The 24313-nt window shown below is 43.5% G+C and overlaps 1 protein-coding gene across 2 annotated transcripts in view; it reads right to left on the bottom strand.

The window, feature by feature from the left end:
• EDIL3 (EGF like repeats and discoidin domains 3) overlaps positions 1 to 23309 on the bottom strand; it is a 238024-nt gene extending 214715 nt beyond the window's left edge. For both annotated transcript variants that reach the window (XM_048292961.1, XM_048292962.1), the window contains exon 1: positions 23022 to 23309. In XM_048292961.1, coding sequence (XP_048148918.1) covers positions 23022 to 23088 — 67 coding nt within the window. In that variant the 5' untranslated portion in view covers positions 23089 to 23309. The remainder of the gene's footprint in view (positions 1 to 23021) is intronic.
• Positions 23310 to 24313: the final 1004 nt, after the last annotated feature.

The following is a 24313-nucleotide window of genomic DNA, read 5'->3' as shown; positions in this document are numbered from 1 at the left end:
CTGGAGTCCCTGGATAAGGCTCTCATCCAGGAAAAGGACATTTTCATCAATTACCCAGGTTTGAATGCTTCAGCTTGAGTGTGGAATGTCCCAGTAAGATAACCAGTGTTTCATTAGAGGTCACTTTATTCAGGTAAGAGTCCTACTTTTTATAACTTCACAACTGAAACGTCCTCAGTCTTCCTAAAAATCTCCAAAAGCTGCACAGCCTTGAGCCCCAGCCTCTGCTTTAACAAACAAGGAGAAGGTGTCCACTGCTATACAGGGAAGTACTGCAGGAGGTCTTACGAACAGACCTATCAAATTTATTTATAGACTCATTTGCTGGTGTGAGGTTTTTTCCTTAACAGATTTAGTTTCACCCTCAAATATGTGTTTGTAATACACAGTTGCAATTTTTTATTGGTTAAAGTGAAAAAATCACCCCAAACCCAACTTATATATTTTGAGGACGTTTTTACTTAGAAAGCATTTGACTTACTCCTTAAATACCTCAAATGATATTATTATTGTCTATACCATTAAGTCCTTTTATCCCTTTGACTTCTCTGTCCTAGTCTATCATTTTGATGATTCTGCTGTCCTTATGTTTTCCTGCCGTAACAGTCCTCGACTGAAATAGTGCCAGATGATTTAAATCTTCTCATGGCAACCCTAGTGAAAGGAAAGCACATTATTCCCATTTCAGATTGCCACATCACTGCTGCATACAGAGGACTGTCAGGTCAAATAAGCTGCTGCTGAAGTGCAGCCAAAAATTCAGCTTCCAGCTGAAAACCAGCAAAGGGAACACTGGAATGACTGGGTGTTTGTTCATTAATCTGGGAGGGAATTTATCTGTTTACGTTTAGGATTAAGTACGCTCAGATACTAATCATTTTCAATAGGTTTGTACTACTTGATGAGTATTTGAATTTGAAACCTTGATAACAATTAAGACCTTGATGAGAGACTGACATTTTTGATGGTAGGCACTGTATTCAGGTAATATCCCAATTCTTATGGCACGCCCAATATAAATTCTTAACTTTTCTTTGCTCTCTTCTTTTTATGAAGAGCAACTGTTTCATCCTTTGTAAGAAAACACTTACTATATATATTCATTTCTTTCTAGAGATAGTTATGGAAGTCTGAAAATTCATTTGCTTCAAGAAATTCTTCTATTATATTACTCAGTCATTTTAATTGCAAATTTTAAGCTGATCCACTATATGCATCTAATTATCTTTAAATGAAAAATGCTTGTAATTCTAGTGCAGAAAATTACTATTTCTGTTTAATGGAAGCCTGTAATCAGTATGATTTACTTTCTTACTTCTAAAAACTTCAGTAGCTATGGAGTGAATAAAAGAAATGGGAAATGTCTTAAAAATAACTCTAACATAGCTGGAATCAATGGAGTGTATTTAAAACCTCTGAATTTGAAGGACAAATATTTGAAAGCTGCAGGTCTTGGTGATCAAGAAACAATCCGTCCAGGCAGTAATCTTGGAACTATCCCATGTGTCTGTAGCAATTTGGTGGGTTTTACTTGGATTTACTGACTTTGGTAACTTGGGCAGAGAAGACCACCACCAGAATGTCGAAAAGAAACAGAAGAAAGCATCATGGAATCTTTATCATGATAGCTCTAAGGAATTCAAAATACAGATGACTTTAAAGAGAGGTTGCTCTATCTTTCTCCATGAAGACATAGAGTAGCCACATAATTTGCCTGAAACATGATTAAAAAAATGAAAACAATTTGATCTTTTTTAAATTTACTATTAAGTAATTTATGACTAAAAAATACAGAAATTTAATGACAAGCCAGATCTTTGCTCTCCTGTGTTGCTAAATAGAAGTTGCCACTTGCTGATTTCCAAGAATGACACAGACAAATTTATCCTGCCCCTTGACTAACAGCACCTTCAGTTGTAACCTTCTTGGAACAGTAAGAAGCAAACAGAGATCCATATAAAACACACAGGGAACACAGCCCCAGCAGGAAACTCCCCAGGCAGGCTGATTCTAGTAAATATCATATTTAGATGCCTGAAACATTACTCATACAGTAAGACTTTATAGTATCAACATACTCAAAAGCATCTTGGCTTTATTGTACTAATTCTTGATGTTCTACAGCTATCTAGCCAATTTCCAGACTCTTCTCTTAAGGTTACATGGAATTATTTGAACACAGTGGGGATTTTTGGGCTTTTGTGGGGTTTTTTTAGTTTTGTTTTGTTTGGGGTATTTTTTGTTTTTCTTTTGTTTTTGGAATTGGGTTTAGGGGTTTGGTTTTTTTGTGTGTGTGCTAGGGTTCTCTGTTTGGGTTTTTTTGTTTGTTTGTTTTGGGTTTTTTGTGGGTTTTTTTGTGGGTTTTTGTTGTTTGGTTGGTTGGTTGGGTGGTTTTTTTGTTATCCAGGTAGACAAATGTTTACAAATAGTACTGCACAAATGGGTAGAGGAAGCAAACACTGGAAAAAAATTACCTTCCTACATGTACACAAACTTTGCATAACTCATGTCTGTAAAATAGAGTAGAGGAGAAACAAGCAGCACATGCTTCAAGGTGCTGCTCTCTGTAATAAACCTGGGGCAAGACTCTCAGCTGGAGGAGGACAGAGATGCTCCAGAATTCTGGCTTCCAACCAGAAGCAAGCAGGGCTACTTTTGAAAACAGCAGCTGCTGACAACAAGTAGAAACAAAAGCATAAATAACCTTAAGTTACTTTTGCCTCTCTGGTTCATTTCCTCTGAGACTCTGCTATTGCTATTTCCACAAAGATGCTCTGCCATTTTATTTTTTCCTGCAGGACTAAACAGAAGAAGTTAACCTGTGCAAAATCTGTCTTCCATTCTGTGTTTAGTCTGAGAGTAAATAATGTCCACTTAAGGTCTTTTTACAATCTGAGGTTTAAAAAGTTAAGGAGGTCAAAAAGATTGATACATTCCATCACCTTTTCCCAGAGAGACAGGCAAAAAATTACAAAGATTTAAAGCTGGTTTACTTTTAGCTAGAGTTTAAGACAACTAATTTTTATCTGAAAGAGGAAATAGAAATTAATTTCAACTGTTTAAAGAATTGAGCAAATTAATGTATAATTTTTTGAACATTATCCTTCCTCAGTTTTTACAGAGAGGGGATACAGCATAAGGAGATACTCTATCAAAGTTCCATTATTTACAAGTCTTACAGATGCAGTTTTTCAAATACTAATTAAGGACAAGACACTCAAATATCCTGAAAATGGGAGCTAGAGACAAAAAGGACAGCTCCTCATCTTCCTCTGGCAACACAGACTCTGCAAATAGAACATGAATGGAAGTCAGGGTCCCACATCAAATTCCCTCACAAGCCCTGTTTCCCACTGGACAATTCTGACTCTGAAAGTACAAAACTGATAAGAGATTTTCTCCCAAAAATTCTCCTATATGGTCTCAACTGTCAGTAAGTACTTTGATTCTTTCAAGTGTGCATTCTTCTCTCTCTCTCTCTGTGTGTGTGTGTGGTTTTCTTTAGGTTTGTTTTGTTTTGAAGTTCCTAAGGATGGAAAAGCAGAGAAAACAAATAAGTTTCACTAATGGGGAGCAATGACCTCTCCCTGTGGCCTAAGTTAGCAGACCAGTGCCTCAAACTACCAACATGTGCTGTTCATCACAACCTGTTCCAGAGATGTGCTTCTCCTCCAGCAGGATAAATTGGAATCTGACTGATGCTGCCTAACATGAAATCACATTCCTTCCTCCTTTTCTTGCATGAAACATGCTCTCGTGCCCAATGAGTTTATTGAACCTTTACACATGGTCATCTGAGACTTTTGTGGGTATTGCCTAAAGTAAATAATTTTCTAAGTCAGTTCAATTAAGTCATCCACCAGGCTGCTTTTTGAAAGGTAATGAGACTGGTGAGATGTTCATGCAATAATGATCCAGCATTCTGCGTAATATTATAACACATAACATATTATTTCACTTGAAAACAATGTTAAAAAATGCTCTTTTCCTTTACCTCTTTTTTTTTTTTTCCCAATGACTTACACTTTGACTTCCATGAACTAAATTTTAAATGATCTTTCAGTTGACTACATGACTGGTTCCAAGACTTATAGTCCCCTAATTTTCCACATTAAATTGGAACAATTATGGAACATACCAGACGAAGGCATCTGGACTTCCTGTCCATGGAAATGAGTGCAAAGGAGAATGTCATGGCAGCAAGAAGGGTAAGGGGTTTTCAGACCTCAGCCCAGCACAGTGCAATACTGGTACACAATCTTGTGTCTGAGAGTGTGGAATTTCTCCAATGTCCCCCTCATTTCTCACTGCAGAGCAAAGACTCTCTCCTGCTTACCCTTTTCTTTGGAAGAGGAACAGGCACTGGAACTTCAGCACCAATAACTTGGATTTTTCTCCAAGGTCTTTATAATAGATTCATCCTCTCTTATTCAAATTACCATTTTTCACTCTACGTCAGCTCAAGCAGTGTGGTTACAGAGAATATTTTTCTCCCACACACTGATGACTAGAACCAGCTGGACATATTCAACTAGTTGGTTTAGAAACTTCGTCAGGGAAAGTTTTTCCCTTTTTCCTACATACTTCAAAGGGCAGACAGAAAAGCTCTTCCTAACTCACACTGGAAGTTCTGTAAAGAGAGATACGGATGAAGGAGAACAAAGAGTTGAGCCCTAATCTTCACTGTCCCCAAAAAGCACATTAAAAAGTGAACTACCCCTCCAAGTCTTCAAGGACCTTGATTTCCTGACATTACATGAAGAATCCTGAACTATAACAGCTTATATGGAACAAAAATAACATTGCAATACTGACCAGTATTATTTTGCTTGCCGCTTGATTCTACAACGGGTGAGAGTTAGGACCTGGATGATGTTCTCCCCATTTTTTTCCTTAGTTATTCCCCCAGGACACCGCCTTTCCCAGCCACCGGCACAGCTAATCACTGCAAGTTCCCATCTGCTGGGGTTCCTACTAACTTGCCATTTCTCACTCAGGCCTTCAGAAATGAGCAGCAGCTTTCCAAATGCTGTTACCAAGCACTGCACAGGGCTCTTGTTCATCTTGATAATTACAGTCCTTTTGTGGCTCCATTTCCATGCTATCTCCTACCACATCCCACATATGTCACCACTCTGTGTTTTCAAAGCTCTTCAAAGCATCTCTTAATGCATCATCAATAACTCAGCAACAAAAAGTCCAGCAGAACCTTCCATGTTTTTGAAAATTTGTCACCAAAGCACCCTGTGTTTCATTCTCTCCCATGTCACCTTTTAGCTTTGAGAAGATGTTTTTAAGAGGTTCAACAAAGCTGCCTTTCATCTTCTCTGAACCCATCCTTAAAGCTCTGGGTCACACCATACCCCTGACCTTTGGTTATGCCAGGGGATTGCTGTAGCCACTTTGACCATCACAGTCTCATTTCACCAGGCTCCATCGGTGCTCAGGCAGCTTTCTCTCTTATCCTGAGGCTGCAAGGTTTGCGTATTCTTTCATTTTTTTTGGTATGGTTGGCTAATACAATCCATGGTGTCAACCAATATGTCCCTAGAACTGTGAGAACAGAATGACACATTTACTTAACCATGGTCTTCGAAGAACTGCCGTGAAAGCTTTTGCCATGCTGCTGGTTCAACTATTCAATACACATTCTTATAAAAAGAGAGACCGATGTACTACTTACCGCAATTATTATTCTTAATATTTTCAAGGCAGTTTCATGCTCAAGATCAGAAATTATATGAGCAGCAATGGGATGTTTGCACAACTGTACTCCAAGCCAATGGCTAAAATATAAAACACATTCTTGTTCTTGCTCCTGCACCAGCTCCTCGCTTCCTGCAGGACTCAAAGGGGCTGCACATGCAGGAACATGAAAAAATCTGTTTTACATTTGAGATGTGCACCAGGTGAAGGAAGGAAACCTTATGAAAGGAAATGTATCAGTTCTCTCTTTCTCTCATTCTCTTTGTTGAGCCCAGACCTGGATCACCCAGGTGAGAGGACCAATGTGGGATCTAAGGACTGGTGGTATTTGTTCTTCTTCTCTTTCTTCCATCTTCATGTCTCTCCTCTCCTGCTGGTATCTGGTCATAGTTACCTTATTCTACCCCTTACTCCATACCAAAGTTTATTAAGAGGACCAGGAGCTTGTCAGCTATAATGGTAATTGCAGAAGTTGAGATCTTGGTACCTGAAGTTTGTTGCTGGAGCTTGTAAAATTTAAGGGCTTGCTAACCAAAGCTTTTGAGAGTTAATAGTGGCTAATTGCTGGAGTTAAGGCAACTATATAATAAACCATAAGATTTCCCATGACACATGGACAGGTGGTTTTTTTCAGCCTGATGAGAATTTATAATGAACATCTTGCCCCCTACCAAATGGGTCAAGACATTTGGGACTCTCTCCCTCTGGGATCCTGGTGTGCAAGCATGTTCAGAAGTCTGAACATTAATCCTGGACACAACCCTCAGCTGAGGATTTTTGTGATAAAGGATGAAATGTTTACATGTCAGGGTGCACCTTCCACAACACAGCACTGCTAGGGTGGGCATTTTCCTTCTTCTAAGTTCTACTGAGTGCTCTCAATCTCTGACGAAGGCAATCAAAGGCGATGAAAACTGCCTGGCTTATTGGACCGACATGTTTTCATTTGTCAAGCAAAAGAAACCTTTCATACCAAACACAGCTCATGAGCAATGGCCAGTAATCAAAACCATTTAATTCACGCATATTTTTATTTCTCCTCTTATGCAGGTTGCCATATACTGATCAGCTGTGTTTACACACTGCTTTCATTAATAAACCAGAGCAGGGTACATTCATTTTACTAGCTAATTTGCTTGAAACTGATTTCCTGAGGCAGAGCTAGTGAACTGAAGCGCCTATAGTTTTTGTGAAAAATATAAAACCACTTTCCATTAGTTTTAAAGATCAGCTGCTTTATTATACAAAATAGCTCATTTTTTACCTCAGTCAAGAAATAGGGAGGTTTTAAATTAGATAATTAATTATTAGAAAATGTCTGTTCTTCCCCCAGAGTGTAACCAAAATGAATCACCAATTCAGTTCATTTTAACTTCTTCCCTTAACACTCATATCAGCAGAGTTGTTAAACTCTTCGCATGATCACTGAATCTTAAATCTATAAACCTCATCATCTCAGCAGGAGGTTTTCATCTGAGATCTCTTGTGCCAAATCCAGAATTCATTTTAAAATGCGGGCTCATAACTTCATTCCAATGTGTTTGAAAAAGCCATGGTTTTCTGTCACAATCTGGAAATTTGACATTTCTGTTACCATCTCTAGGAGGAAAACATCCAAGAAGAATCTCTACGTATTGCTACCCATTTATTTTTTTCCACTTGGATTTCATAAACAAAAATAAAGGAAAGTTAATAATGCAAGTAAATCTTTGTTTTGGGGTTCTTACTGCCAGCCCACACAACTGCAAGACTATAAAGTGAAAACTGCAAAATGAAAAAAACACAACATTGAAAATCACAGCTTGTTTAATGTTGCTTAGTCTACTTTATTAACGATAAGCAACAATTACAAAGTAAATGAGCAAACAAAACCAAAAAACACCAGATGCATCCTGTATATCTTAATTTTTATTTTGCTGGCATCTACATAAAATACAATCCTATTCTTTCCATTGAAAGGAGAGACTATTCTACAGCAAGGAATTGAGCAATGCTTTATCTCACACAGATACTCAAAATGGGGATTATGAGGGGCATGAAACGTCATCCTCACCCCCACTGAGGGTCACATGTACAGAGAAAGTGACTCTGACTCTCCTGCCAGGCACTGCTATCTCTGTCTCCTCAGTCTCACCCTTCTGCAGGGACTCAATCTGCTCCTCAATCTGCCCCTGCAATGACACAGCCCTGGTCCCACAGGTCCCTCTGCTTGCAGGGCAGGAGGTCCAGTCCCCAACAACACCTCACACCCATTTAAACAGTTCTTTCCTGGATGTGGAAACAGTGGCAATGCCAAGGCCCCTCTCTAGCCCAGGCACAGGACACCCACTGCTCTCCCCCAGACACCTCCAGTCACCTCTCCCCAGCACATCAGGTGGCTCAGGTGTGATTTAAACCCATGCTGACAGCTCCAAGGCACCCTCTCCATCCCATACCAGGAACGTGCTCCGTGGCTTTCCCAGGGACCGAGCAGGGCTGACCAGCCTGGAGCTTCCCTTTCAGCTGACCTTTGGGACTTTTTGGAATATGGGTGCGACATTCACCTTCGTTTGGTCACGAGGGTCATCCCTGGGCCTCCCAGAGGTGACAGATGTCTCACCCTGCACAGGCACTGGCCAGCTCCCAGCACTCTTGGATGAAATCCATCATGTCCATCATGTCCATCATGTCCATCCTGTCCCACTGACCCAGGGGGAGGTTGTGTTATTTAAATTTTCCCCCCTCCATTCTCAGTCCCCTGTAACTGCAGAAGCAGAGGTGGTGGAGGGGTCTGAGATGTGACATCAGAAACTATGAGTTTCCAGCTTCCCCGATCATGGAGATTTCCACCCACAGCTCACTTGGGGGTGCTCCCTTAGATCTCCCTCCTCCCTTGCAACACAGGACTGGAGCTGTTGGCAAAAGTAAGCAGCCACCTGCACGACCTACACTTGAAAGACAGAGGTGTTCATTTTGGGTACAAATAGTGCTACTCAACTGGCACATTGCAAAAGGATGACTTTGCCATTCTGTATTAAAATAATTGATAAATGTTTTACATAACTGCTGGCAAGAAACACAGATTAAGGGCCCCGGATGAGATCATAAAGAGACTCCCAATAGTTAAGGCATGACACACTTAATGCAGTGCTGGCAGTTTTTATCTCTGTTTTTGCCTGAAAAACAGGAATCCGAACCCAAGAATCCAATTTAACAATCAAAAATTTCAGAGCGGTTTTAGCCCACTCTCCAGTAGGCTGTAATAGAGTCCTTTTTTCCCAAAGGTTCTTTGAAACCATAAAATCCTAAGCTATGTCTATAATAATAAAAAACCGCACATCTGATCTGAAGATTTAATTATTTAGTTTGGACATAAAGTGACAGCTTGCAATATAGATAATAGTTTTGGCAAAGCTGCAGACGTTAATCTAGAGGCAGCTTCAGTGTAAAGTTATTCTGGCTGTATTCAATAGAAGTGTCATTGCATTATTAAAATCAAGAGAAGCCACAAAAATCCATATTCCTCAAAAAGTTAAATCTGAAAAGCAACCTACTTTCAACATTGAGTTTGGATTAACATCTATCAGGGCTCTTGGTCTTTGAACCACCAACGGAAAAATCAAAAATCCTGAAGCTCAGATGAGTTCAAATCGGGAAACTAAAAGAAAAATAAACCAAAGGGAAAGAAAAAGGGGTGAAATAATAGACCGGGGAAAAGCAGTGAGTTAGTGTATAATATAAATCCAGACCCTGAAAATACTTTCAAATATCATCATGTTTGACACAGTGAAGTTTTTTGTCTGCATTTCCTGCCCTAAGTGTACTGCAGCTGCACTTGGCTCTAGTTCTTGGCCATTATAACTTCTAAAATGGCTAATTATCAGACCTACTAGAAAGCTTTCAATTAACTGAAGAGTTCCAGGAAAAGTGAAAAATTCCATGTAAAGCCTTTGTGCAAATGAAGAAATTAGGATTCCATGAAAACCTCAGGCTTGAAGAAACAAAAAAAACCGGGCCAAACAGAACAGAATTACACCTTTTTCCACAGCAATACATGAATAAATAAGTAAATATATAAATAAATTCCTTTTTTACTCTTCTAGACAACAGTACATGCAGTCTGAAAATTCAAGGTAGTTAGTGATAAACAAACTAGGTCACTACACAGATACCAAGGATAAATATAGTTATTTTTAATGCAAGGGAACATTCCCAGACAATTTTTTGACAGCCTGAGAGAGCTGTACTGAATGCAGAAACTTGTTTTGTCTACAAACATCACCACCACTCTTCACTTTTTGGTGAACACTTGCAGAATGTAAATTCTGTATAAAGATCTGTCCTGCGTTAGTGCATACAGATATGTTAGGAAAAGGCAAAAGCCAATAAAAAAATTGTGTGGTAGTACAGCAACGCTCCCTCCTCCCCAGATAATCCTTGCACAATTCCTGCCACTGCCATTTTCTATCAGACTCCCCATGGGGTCTGACAGGACCATGTGGGAACACACATGTGCTGCCCCAAGAAAACACTGGGACCACACCACAAACTCCATAGAGATGAAATTTCTTCCAAGTCCTCATTTCCACCAGGAGAATACAGGGTCTGCTATGCCTTAAAGACCATCAAGACTAAATTGTCTCCCTCTTCACCCAAGCAGAAGAAATAGGAATTCATCAATCACCGTTGGAATGTTGCCCATCCTTCAGGTTGCTCCCCAAAGCACAAACCCTGGGTGAAGCCAAAGGGCAGCGGTGACTCAGGGAGGGTAGGAGGAAAAAGAAGTTGGTATTTTATTTTTTAAACTACATCTGCTTTGAAGAAGCACCTTCCATAAGGCAAATTTCAGTAGATATACACTCTAGCCTGTAATCTCCTAGAACAGCAATTTAGTGTCTTTTATGTTGCTCTTTTTCAAAGAACATATGTAATATCTCTAAAATCTTCAGTAATCTTACTTCTGTATCTTAACAGAAAAATGGGGCTGAGCAAAAACAGGCTCTTTCCGCAGCTCCTTTTCCTACAGAAAATTACTTCTGAGATCCTACATAAAAGGCTTTTAAAAATTAGCCCAACGGTTACAAGATACATACCATGCTGCAAACAGGCCAGGCATTTTCAATTTCAATTGTAAAAGCTTCTTACACCTCATTTTGAAAACGAAGAAGAATCTCCTGCGTGCACCGTAAAAAAGTGAGAATAACACTGAATGACATTAAATGAGAGTTCTCCTGAAACAGCATTTCCAGATGATTCCCTGCTTGTGAGATCCTTGAAAGTCTTAGGGTAAATATTTCCAGTATACCAACACTTCTCTCACACACACACAAAATGAGATGGATATTAAGGCAGCTGCTGTGCCTGCAACACTACAGGAGACCCATAACATGGCTTTTGTCAGGCATAAGTCATCAGAACTCATCATTTCTCTTAAAAGTAGATGCCTTTTTCTACTTGATGTATTGACCTTTGTTTTCAGACTTCAGGGATGGAAGGTACGGACACGTCAAGGATAAGAGATGGGTGGCAACGACAGGAAAAAAGCTTGATGTGACACAAGGGACAAAAGATTGCTATGAAAGATGCTAGCACAAGACTTCATGATTATCTGACAGACTAGAACATTAATAGAGTGAAAGGGTAGCATCCTGAAACTCAAAAACCACTCAAAAATCACTAAAAGTACAGGTTTTTGCTACAATTCTTCAGCTCTACAAATGGTGCTCCTCTAGATTTAAAAAAATTTATATTAAAAAATTATAATTACATATCAGTGATTTTTATTCCAGTGAAGTTGGGGTACAGTTTTGGAATATTTTCCTTCCTGCCTCTGCCTCAAAAGGAAATGTCTAGATAGAATTTAAGATTGTTCAGATTTTTCTACAAGTATAATGCTTTAGCTGGAATTCAACTGGAAACAAAACCAATATACCAATTTTTAATTGTTTATTACTCTCTACAGGGAATTTTAAAAAACCCCACAAAACCTCAAGAATTTGTTTATCAAAAAATCCAAACAATCAAGCAGTGAGCTAATTTGTAAAAATGGTCAGTCACCAGTCTCAGACATTTTGAAGTTTTCTCTTTTTCCTCATGATGTAACTGAAGCGGGCAATAATTTTACCCATTTTGTCTTCTTTCTTTCTTCCTGCTCAGCATTCAGCTGGTCTGAGTGAAGGAGCCAGAACCACGTCGACTCCCTGGTAGTTGTAAAACAGATTTCTTGCTTGGAATTAAGCCAGAGCAGGATTTCTAAGGCAGGCAGCTCCTCCTGTTTCCACTGAGAGCACATGGGGAGCTTCTGAGCCTCGCCTGCTCGGTATGGCCCAGGAGGGATCTTTATCCCCAAGATAAATATTTGCAACAAAATAATTAGGGAAGAAAAACACTGTAATCTGTCTTCAGCAAAATAACCTAGTGGGGTTAGTCTAGTTAATCAACACTGGATCTGCCCCAGGATGATGAGGTGGCCACTTAGGACCAGGAGATGTCCAGGGTAACGTGGAATTTGCTCCTCTGCCTTCATCCATGCCAAGGCAAAGCAGCGAGGAATACAAGAGATACTCATGGATCTGACTCCAGCACATTTCCACAGTGGGGAATACACAGCTATACACGAGGCAGGGGGAAATCTGGCACCCTGTGCCTTAGGGTCGGTGCAGAAACTTATTTCTTGGCAAAAAAATGTGTAAAACTGGCACTGAGAAAATTATCTGAATGAACCAGCTGAGGACACAGGAGTGTTCAACAACCCTGCCCATGCCACTTGCTCCGCCCTCCTTGTCCCCATCTCCTTTCCTTGCACCTTCATTAGGACTGGCCTGCTCCTACCCTAAGCCATCCCAAGAATACAAACTTCCAGAGAATTTTACTGCTCTATGTGAGACTATCACCAGTGCTGGCATTAGGGAAAAGCCAGTGGCAAAGAAATTAGGGAAAAGCTAGTGGCAGAGAAATTAGATGGGCTTTGGCCACACTATCAAATCTCACAGAGTTGCTCGTCTCAGCTTTGTCTTGCAGTAAAAACTTTGGAGACTTGGGAAGATTCCTACAGACCAGACACTTGTTTCACCCCTTCCTGACCAAACTGCTCTGACCCACAGGTCAGAGCTGCACCTTTACCGCTCTACTTTTACTCACACTCAGCATTTTGGCTTCAAGCTGACAGAGAGAAGGTTTAGATTAAATATTCAAAGGAAATTGTTCCCTGGGAGGGTGGGCAGGCCCTGGCACAGGGTGCCCAGAGCAGCTGGGGCTGCCCCTGGATCCCTGGAGTGTCCAAGGCCAGGCTGGACATTGGGGCTGGGAGCAGCCTGGGACAGTGGGAGGTGTCCCTGCCCATGGCAGGGGGTGGCACTGGATGGGCTTTAAGGTCCCTCCCCAACCAAAACCATTATATTGCTGTATAATTCTCTGGTTTAAAATGCACATTGTTATATAATTATTCATCTCTACCAAAAGATATTGAGGCATACTAGAGCAATCACTGCACTTACTGTGAGAAACCAATATAGATGTGGTATTAACATTAAGTCAATATATGTAGTCAATCACACTTTATTCCAGCTGATTTCTGAGCTCTTGTTCAGAATGTTGCTTTGATTTTTTTTCTTCCCCAATGGATTTCACAAAAGAAAGGATACATCTAACACTACACTCCCAGACATGCCTGACATTTCTTCAATTACATTTTTTTTTGTTGTTATGACTTTAGTGACAGGCTGAACCACAGGACCCACGTTTGGAGAAGATTTTAAGGTTAAGTAAAACCACCCTAGGAAAGAATCAGAGCGTCCATGTAACTGTGCCACAGTACAAAAATGAAGCATTTCTAAGAGAAATTTCTGAAAGGATTCGTCTCCCTGAATAAGGATATCAGGTTGAAGAGAAGCCTGGTGAAGAAAGCCAAGATGACTGAATAGGATGGGCTTGATCACACCCAGGAAAATGAAAGTCATTATCAAAGAGGTTGATCTTTACCCTGGAGGGCTATCTATAAGGAATGCATTATTCTGTACAAGGTCTGAAGGTAAACCGTAAAAAAAGACGTTAAAGAAATTACACAAAAGCATCATTAAAGGCACATATATAGCATGCAGCAGAGAAGGGAGATGCTAGGTCATTTCAGCTACTTCCCATGACAACAGCACATCATTTCCCCATCCACACTGTACACTATTCAGAGTATCAAGCTAATCTTCCCTTAAAATTGTTCAAATAAACAGCATTGCATGGTTTTAAAATAGTTCTGGAATAGTATCTGAAAGCAATCAGCTAGTGGGTCTTAGTTTTTAACCTAGAAAAGACCTTGCAAAGCAATCCCATGCAATTCCTCACACAAGCAAGGAATCTGACAAGTTACATTGCATATAATAGTTTCTCCATCTCTACTTCAAAAGCCTGAGCTGCAAAAGGAGTAAAACAAAACAAACAAACAAAAAAAAAAACTAAAGCAGGATGGTCAGAAGAACTGTACTAGAGTAATCAGGGAGGAAACCCAGATTTCAGGGGCTGGTTTTGTGCAATGACACCTGGCAGTGATAGAAGCATGAGGCAGAGAAGGACTGAAAGGTATAAGTAAATGCTAAACATAAAATAAATCTATTTTATTTTTTTCCTATTTTTCATGCCTCTGCTTAGCGCATGCAAGTCTTATCCATAAGTGTTTCTTGTGTGATCTGTTGTAGCTTCACTGTTGCAGAAACCTAAGCCATGGGTAGTCAGATGCCAGAAATTACTGTTATTTATGCTCTGCTGTCACAGCTCTCCATAATTATGCAGGTTGACACAGCATCCTGACAATGATAGGGGAAAAAAACCCAGTTTTTGCAGAGATTTTGTCAGCCTCCCTACACAGAAGCTCAGCAAATAAAATTACTGCAGTTAAAAATTAGCAAAGCAGTCATCTCTTTCATGTTTGATTTGGGGTTTTTTTTTTGATCTGTCAAAAAGTTCTATTGTGAGAGTACCCAAAGGCAAAGAATAAAAAGCTTTCTATGTCTAAATGGTAGCTTTATCCTACAGTAGGACCATGATCTGACTCTGCACAGATAAGTGCCTTGTGTTGCTTAGAACTGAAAACAATCAAGGAAAAAGTAGTTGCAAGGGGTGAGGGGCAGGAAGAAGGAGAGAAGGTTATTTGGAAAATGCTGAAAAAATGCCCTCTTAAAGTTGAAACTCTGGAGTTCAAATCCATAGTTTGAAGCACTGCACAGGTACCTGAGCTCGTGCTGTCCCAGGCAGGCAAGCTACACTCCAGAGTGAATCTGTTCACTGGTTAAACTACTGTGAGTTCAGAATTGCAACATTCTGATAGAGCCTTCTGGGTTAGAAAATTTCTCCATCAGCTTTGATCAAGAGACACCACTTGATGCAGAAAGTGCTTCCTGGGCAGATTATGCCTCTGTATCTGACCCCACTCTCCCACACACCACCTGGGAGAGGAGGCAGCAGAGAAGTCCCACATCCAACCTCCCACCTCCCCTGGGGGAGGCTTCGCTCCCCTCCCTGTCCTCTGCAGCCTCTGGGGTCACAAACAACCCACAAATCTGAGGCACATTTTTCTCTCACATCATCAGTTTCCTGCCGGGATGTGCCAAGCTCCTGCCCTGGCTCTGCTCAAGGAGTGCTGATCTTCTTGAGCCTCCTTATCCATCTGCTGCTTCTCCCTGCTGTCATCTGCTCACTTCAGCTCGCTGCTTTAAATACTGCGCCTGAAATCCTAACTCCTAAAACCAAATACTTGTCATTCTGCTGCCGCAGTTGGGAGAGCCAAGATAATCCAGGATCCTCCACTTAAATGAGGCGAGGCAGAAGGATGGCTCGGCTAAGCAGGAATATTCTCTTGGAAATAAGGCAAAAAAGGAAGGTGTGTGCCCAGTGTGAGCAGGGCCAGGTGGCTCTGTGGGAAGAACACTGAGATCTTGCTGTCACTGTAGGGAGAAAACTTGTGTGGCCAAAGCTCAGCTGGAGCTGGGGCTGCCAGAACTGTGGGGCACAAGAAAAAGATATTTTCTGAATGAAATAATGGCAATAGGCACTGCAAAAATACCATTGGCCCCTTCCGGGATGAGGATGGTCTCTTCACATACAGGACAGGGACAAGGCTCAATGCATCCTTTGCCTCCTCCTTTGACATGGATGGACCAAGGGCATCCCAGTGCCCTGAGCTGGAGGACCATGACTGTGACAATGATCAGCCCCCAGTCAACCCTGAAACTGCGTGGGATCTGCTGCTCCAGCTGGATCCCTACAAATCTGTGGGGCCTAATGGGATTCATCCAAGAGTCCTCAAACAGCTGCTGATGTCATCACAAAACCCCTCTCAATGATTTTTGAGCAGTCTTGGGAATCCAGAGAGGTCCCAGCTGACTGGAATCTGGAGAACATTGTCTCAGTTTTCAGGAAGGGAAAGATGGACTCTGGAAACTACAGGCCTGTCAGTCTCACTTCAGGGCCTCGTAAAGCTATGGAGAAGATTATTCTGGGAGGTATTGAAAAACACCTGGAGGACAAGGCAGTCACCAGCATGGCTGCATGAGGGGAAAGTCCTGCTTGTCAAACCTGATGTCTTTCATGACAAGGTGACTCACCCAGTGGATCAAGGGAAGCCAGCCGATGGACCTTTCTGGATTTCAGGAAAGCTTTGGACACTGTATCTCCCAGGATTGCTCTGGACAAACTGTCCATCCCACAGCTGAATAAACACATCATGAGATGGGTGAGCAGCTGGCTCATGGGCCAGGCACGAAGGGTTACGGTGGCTGGGGTGACATCAGACTGGCGACCTGTCACTACTGATGTTCTGCAGGACTCCATCCTCGGTCCTGTGCTTCTTAACATCCCCACGAATGACTTGGATGCAGGACTGGAAGGAATCCGGAGCAAGTTCAAAGACAATAAAACTGGGGGGAGCTGTCGACTCCCTGGAGGGCAGGGAGGCCGTGACAAATGAGAGGCCTGGGCCAGCACCAACCGTGTGAGGTTCAGCTGCAGAAGGTGCTGGATTCTGCCCCTGGGGTGGGGTAACCCTGGGTGTACGGACAGGCTGGGGAATGGGAATGCAAAGCAGTGCCAGGGAAAGGAACCTGGTGGTCCTGGTCAGCGGCTGTGCCCTGTCCTGGGGGCACCAGGCCCAGCATGGCCGGCCGGGCCAGGGAGGGATTGTCCTGCTCTGCTCTGGGCTGGGGAGGCCTCACCTGGAACATTGTGTGCAGCTCTGGGCATCCCAGTGTAAAAAAGACATTAAACTGTTAGAGAGGGTCCAAAGGAGGGCAATGAGGATGGTGAATGGTGTGGAGGGGCTGCGTGAGGAGCAGCTGAGGGCCCTTGGTGTGTTCAGCTGGAGAGGAGGAGACTGAGGGGAGACTCATCACAGCTACAGCTTCCTCATGAGGGGAAGAGGAAGGGCAGCTCTGATCTGTGACAGGGACAGGACCCAGGGAGCAGCTTGAGCTGTGTCAGGGGAGGTTTAGGTCATATATTAGAGAAAGGTTTTTCCCCAGAGGGTGCTGGGCACTGCCCAGGCTCCCCAGGGAATGGGCACGGCCCCGAGGCTGCCAGAGCTCCAGGAGCGTTGGGACAGTGCTGCCAGGGATGCCCAGGGTGGGGTTGTTGGGGTGTCTGGGCAGGGCCAGGAGCTGGACTCAATGGACATTGTGGGTCCCTTCCAACTCATCATATTCTGTGGTTGTGTATGAGTACTTTTTTCTCAATTTTCAAACAACTTCACCAAAGATATATATACATAAATCATAATTTTTAAGTCTTACGTACATAAGTCTTATATATATAAGCGCAAAACCCCCTTTTGCCTACAAATGACCTCCTTTTAAAAAGTTTTAGGCATGTGGAGTGAGGAATACTATCAATAACCTAAAAAAAAAAATCCTAGACAGCGATTTTGTTGCGTATAACAAATTCTTACTTGAAATACAGATCTGTGCATCGTGAATTCATAGGATGAATAGGTCTTATCTAACATTTCCCAAACTTCTAAGTATCAGACCAGATGTGAGGCACATAAGTGGCTGCAATTCCTCCGTATGGTCTCTGGAGTGTAGATATACCCAAATTACACCTGAAGCACAGTATGTTTGCATATAGCTGTTATATATTATGTAAAATTAAGATGTTTTTATGTGTCTTTCATATGATAACGCATTCACACACACACACCACATGTAGTTATTAGCTGGATTAGCTAGAGACTTTATTAGGTAATCATGGTCTGCTTCATTTCTCAGCTTTCGAAACTTAAAATAGAAGAACACCCCCGCTGTGATGAAAGGTAACACAGCTTGCTGATTAGAGAGAAAAAACCCACACAAACAAATGAATAAAAAACCCCACAAGTATGTTAAGTATATTCCCTCACCAGCAAGACTGAGATTTGATAAAAGCCCAAAGCACAAAGAGATGGTGCAGGTTCTATGCCTCCAGATTCCTGGGACACAGCTGCTTAGTCAATCCCTGCCTTCAGAGCACACAGACCCACAGCTGCAGGTACCGGTTTTGGACAGATCCTTGCTCTGTTCCCACAATATCAATGGCCAAAAAGCTGTTCTACCCCCTACACAGATTGTTAGAAAATCAGCCATACCCTGCTGTCACTACACACAGTGAGTTGTTCTCCCTAAAATATTTCCTACTACTAAAGTTTCCTACGAAAAGGGAAACTTAGACCCATTATTCCTCATATAACACGTGTGGCACAACACACCAAATTTAGGATGGTGTTGCCTTTCCCGTAGGTTCTCCCCTTAACTTTAAATGCAAATGTTTGTTGGTCCTCCGATGTAAAACAGCATTTTCCAGAAGTTTTAATTTTGCTGATATTAATGTCCTTACAACCCTTCTTTGGACCTGAATCTTTTGACTCATCTTTTATTTTCTAACACATCACCCGACTAAGATTTCACTGAATTTTCACTGTGAACCTGGTTTGAGTCTTAAATTAATACCTGTTTGCTGTTCAACCTAGTTCAAACTCAAGCTGGGCTTCAAGTATGCTACAACAAAGTGCAGTATCACAGAATCACATAAATGGTCTGGGTTGGGAGAGACCTCAAAGATCACACAGTGCCACCCCCTGCCATGGGCAGGGATGCTGTCCACCCTCCCAAAGTGCTCCAAGCCCTGTCCAGCCTGGCCTTGGACACTCCCAGGGATTTCCAGGGATCCAGGGGCAGCCACAGCTTCTCTGGGCACCCTGTGCCAGGGCCTGCCCACCCTCACAGGTAGAAATTTTTTCTTCACATCTAATCTCACTTGTAATACAGCACTGACTATCCTTCAGGATTTCAGAAATCCTGTCTCTGTGGCTTACCAAAGTTTGAGAGACTAAGAAGATGAAAACAGTAACACGCCAACTCCTGTGTGACTCACAATAAATTGATTCATCTCTTACTCTTGCAGTTTCTTAAACACAGCTTCCCCAGATGTCTTTCCTTCGCTGAAGGGGTATCAGGACGTGAGTTTGTTACTGCTGTTTTAGGGACATGTGCCTCATAAACAGTTAATTTGAGGCATAAAAATCTTGATAAAAAGTTGCTGTCTTTTGAAATAACTCCCAGAGTGGATCATTTCCTTGATTTTCAGCTGGACGGCAATTGAAAAAATGTGGAGGAGGGAAGATAAGATAAGACAGTGACCCTTTCCTCTGTGCCGCCATTGACATGCAACCTTGTATGAAGCCTATCCTTTGAAAAGAGACATAAAGGATAAGGACATAAAGGGCAGTGTAATAGGAAGCTGGACTCAAAAAACCCAACTAATACTACCAGAACAATTAATTCCAGTTATAACAATGCATGGCTTGACATCAAATTTTGTCCTAGGCTGACCAGACATGTACAGAATACAACAGTATATCCACTATATGCTTTCTGGAGGCTATACGAGCCGTCATGGAAAATCAATTTGAATACAAATGTAATTTGTTAAAAGAACAGTGAAAATCATTATGCAGGGTCACACTGTCAGCAGTTTGTACAGAAGCAGATGCTGTCCAAAGATGCAAAGGCATTCGGTAAAACAGAAGAATCCTGGTCTTTAAAAGCCTCTGTGATCTTTTCAGCCTTTCAGTATAGATACAGGAGAACAAAGCTACAGTTTACTTCTCTTGTTTCTCAGCACTTTTGCTCCTTGCAGCTGATTCCAGCTGCAGAAAGAGGCTTTATAGAAACTTCTAAGCCTCAGAGAGAGTGAAGGTTCCCACTGTAATGGAGAAAAAGCAACATCTTTGAAACACTTCCTTCAAAGTTCCAAAGCTTTTCTCTTGGGCTGACAGGACACAGTCATAAAATAAAGAACTAGACTTGCCTGTTTTCAGCAATGTCAATACCATTTTTGGGCAAATCACACATAAAAACACAGCAGACAGCTAAGTGGAGAAGCATGATACAACCCAGGGATCAGGTGCACTATAAAGACAACTCAAATAGTAATTTGTCAGAAGGTCCTGTTGCAGAAATGTTTATCACGAAGACATGGGATACACTGATCTGCTGTGCACCTGCAGTCCCATTACTGTTGTTGATCAGCTTACCCCATGGCCAGAGGCATCTGGGAATCAAAACAGCCACCACTTTTAAACTGTGCTGTCCTTTCATTTGATCCCCGTCTTCACTGACTGTTTTTAAAGCTGTTGACTTATTTACCCCTAAAAAAATATACAGTGGTACTCATGAACCTGTTTTATTGTAGGTGGGATGCAGTGGATTTCTTCCTCCTGAAATAATCTCTTGTAGTCTCTGTAGTCACTCTGGTAGTTACTGCCTGTCCATGCACAGTAAAGCACCAGAGTGCCTGGCATTCAAATTCGACCAAGGAACAGAAACAGCAGCAAATGTAAAAGCTTATAGCTGTTTTTAAATATGTATAAAAGGACATTGCTTATTAAAAACGCACCTGCATCTTTCTTGCAAACTAAGGGGTAGAAGTCACTGCACCCTTGAAGGATGGTTTCATCATGTACTTGCATATAAACACATCACTGAAGATCAGGCTCCTGTTACAGTGCATGAGATTGCAAATTTATCAGACTGGCCAGGAAGAAGAAAATTACAGTCTCCCACTGAGATGACTTTTTCATCCATTACTATCTTTCAATCTTTCTCACCCTTTTCTCTCCCTTAAAACCGACAACAACAACTAAAGAGACAAAAAACCCCACCTCAAATTTGCTGGCATACTATGTATTTGTTCCAAACACAAAAAGCAGGAGGTGTTTTTAAGACGTCATGGATAAACAGGATTTCGACCTCCATCATTGCTTTGCAGAGCTCCAACAAGAAAAGCAGTTGGTCTTTTTCTTTAGCGGTAGGCTTGAAATGCAGGTCAGTAATGAAGTATATGACTTGACTTTGATCTGCGCTTGGAATTTACCCCAAAGGCAGGTGGGAACTGACCACTGCACAGATGACACTTCCACTGGTTTTCATTCTACACCATTACGGGAATGGACTCGTAGTGAGTAGTGTTGAAACAAGTTCTGCACTGTTCAAAACCTGCTTTTGGAAGAGTTTTGGTTACTTACAGTGCTTAGAGTCATTGCAACTTTGAGAGGATCTATTAAGAGTAAATGTTATGACAGCCACCAAAATTAACCCAGTTTATCAGACTTGTCAAGCAGCATTTTTCTCTGTTTCAGCACAAAAAAAAAGACTCAGTATAATTTTCTTCTGTTTCTTTTCGAGAGCCAAGGACAACCACAGCTTAAGCAATCACAGAGCAAATGGATTTTTTTCCTTCCTATTTCACTTCTGCTAGAAAACCTATTAAGTTCTCTCTGTTCTGAAGTTACCTGAAAACAGGGCAAAACCATAGACTTTAATGAGAAAACGTCACAGATGTGAGCTATCAGAAGTTCCAAAGAAGCCCAGTGCAAAGCACTTATGACAAGTCCAGACTTTGTGGCAGATACAGTTATCTTTTGCTTAATAAAGAGACTTTGGGGAATAAACTGCAGGTACAAGGACATATTGCATAAGCTATCACATGCTCACTGCAACTGTGTGAATGTTACCAGATTTTGAGAAGCCACCGTGCTGAATAATTTAAGGACTAATAAAATATTCAGCTTTTACTGATACACTGGTTTCATTTTGAAACCTAAAAAAAGAAAAAAAAAAAAAAAAGAACGAAAGAAAGAAAAAAAGTTAATAATGAGGGGAACAGGTCTAAAAGTCAGTGGGAATATTCTGGTACTCATTAGGACAACAGTTGTTCTACCAAGCAGGAGGATAGAGGGGTCTCCACGCCGGGTGGGATCACACAGAGAAACAGAACATCCGCGGCACAGGAGGACGCTCGGAGCTCGCAGAGGGCGAGGAGAGTCCACGGGGGGCTGCGGGCAAGAGGAGGGGACCCACGGTGGTCCCGGAGACGAGCCAAGCGCCTTCCCCGGCGGCGCGGAGGGTGCCCGGGTGGGAGAGCCGGGATGGGCAGGACGCGACGGGACGGGCAGCGAGGGATCGCCCACCGCCCCGGGCAGCCCCCCGAGCCTTCTGCAGACGGGGGACCGGGCCCACAGCCCCACCATCAGCTCCTCGCACGATGAGCTCCTACAACTTTTTAACGCGAGGAGGGTAAACCTCCCCTAGCCTGGACGAACCGATTAATAGAATTAATAAAGAGAACTCCCAAGAGATCTAAAGTTGTCTCTCTGGGGTAGGGTTGGCTTTTTCCTTGTCGGGAAGGTTCTTGGTTTTGGTGGGGGTTTTTTTTTGTCTTGTTTTTGTTTGGAAGGGGGTGAGACACCGAGAAGGCGCCGCGGGTGTTTTAGATGGAGAAGACCTAATAGGGGGAGGCAGAGAAAGGCAGCGAAAGGGTCGCCTGGCAAGAGCTGCTCGCTGCTGTCGAGATGCTCAAGCTCCCGAACGTGTTTGCAAACTGTTCCGCGGTTTGCTGGGTTTCCGGCTCGGAGCTAACAGGCTCCAAATTGCAATGAAGACCGGCGGCTGGGGAGCGGTGGGGGGAGGAAGGGAAAAGCGGTGGGGACAGCTCTGCGGATATTAAATCTTCCCAGCCGCTCATCTGGATTACATTTAAGCTCTCACGGCATTTCTTTCCCCTCTAATTTCATAGTTTCAAAACAGAAGGTGTCTGAGGATGAATCTTCCGCCGGCTTCTATTTCAAATGTAGAGGTAAGTATTTTTTTTTTTTTTTTTTCCTTATCTATAAAGAGAAAAGGAGAGCCCAGAGAGCGGCACCCTGCTAAGAGCCACCTCCCCGGTCCCTCGCGCACTTGGACTCCGACTTTACAGGAGCTCCGGCGCGACCGCGACCCCGACCCCCGTCTCCCGTCCGTCCCCGCCGTCCTCCGTCCCCTCACCTCGGGCGGGGCGCGGCGCCGCCAGGCTCCCGCAGAGCGCCAGCCAGGCCAGCACCGCGCGGCTCATCCTCCTCCTCCTCCTCCTCCTCCTCCTCCTCCTGCTGCTCTCCTCCGCCTCAGTCGAGGGATGCGGGCGGCGGGCGCTGGCGGTGCCTCCGCCCGGTGAGGCGATGCGAGGCGCTGCGAGGATGCGCAGGTCCCTCCTGGCGCTGCGCGGCGTGGAGCGTCCCCCGGCCGAGCGCAGCCCCCGCCGCTCCGCTGCCACCGCCCTACGCGCGGCGCGGAGCCCGTCCCGCCGCCCGCCCGCTCTGCGCGCCCGCCAGGTGCCGCCGCGCCTCCAGCATGGCCCGGCCGCCGCCTCCGTGCCGTGTCCCGCCGCCTCCTCCTCCTCCTCTTTCTCCTCTCTCCCTTCCTCCTCCTCCTCCTCCTCCTCCTTCTCCTGCCGCTGCCCTGCCCGCCCCGCGCGGATCCCGGGGGCGGTGCCGCTGGACACACCCCGGCCCCGCCCCGCCCGCGGCCGCGCCCCCGCGGTGCGGAGGGTGCGGGAGGGAGCCCCAGCACGGGGCTGGGACTCCGCGGCCCCCGGCTTGTTCCGAGGATGCTCTGGTTTGCGCGGACCGCGGGCGCAGGTATGCGTGGCCGGGGTTCCTCTCCCGCTGCAAATCGCGTGTCCTCATCTAGTTTGGTTTTAGGTGAGTGCCTGTCCTCCTCTATGAGGGAGCGGATGCCTTTCACTAAGGTGTTTTGCCCTCTGCGGAGGAATTTTGCCCTCCACAAACTTCTGTCCTGTAGGTACTGTCCAAGCCTTGCGCTTTGCTGGGTGCTGCCTCGGCTTAAAATCCTTCCTGAACATCCACACAGGGACAACTCACATAGAATCACAGGATTGTGGCACGGTTTGGGTCGGAAGGGACCTCAGAGCTTAGCACATCCCAACCCCTACGCCACGGGCAGGGACACCTTCCACCAGACCAGGAGATGCAAAGATTCCTTCTTCCACCTGCCTCCCTCCTCAGGTAGGATGTCATCCTGCCCGAAACTGAAAGGGAGTCAAAGCAAGAATGAAAGATGCGGTGTTATTTCGGAAGCAGCCTAAGGTGGAGGATAAGAAGATGTCATGTCAGACCACTACACACTTTTTTATTTTTATCTCTTTTCCCTACCTGGGTATCTAGAGCCACGACAGTGAAAAAAGTATTAATTGCCTAGTGGGCGTCAAAAGACTCTCCAGATAGTTTATATCTGTAATTTGCATCCTCTCTACATGCCTTCATGGTGAAAGACCACATATA

This window comes from Corvus hawaiiensis, chromosome Z, assembly GCF_020740725.1.
Source record: "Corvus hawaiiensis isolate bCorHaw1 chromosome Z, bCorHaw1.pri.cur, whole genome shotgun sequence".
In the NCBI taxonomy this organism is placed as follows: Eukaryota; Metazoa; Chordata; class Aves; order Passeriformes; family Corvidae; genus Corvus; species Corvus hawaiiensis.
Note: the sequence above shows the minus strand (reverse complement) of the source record. Positions and strands in the feature narration are given on the sequence as shown.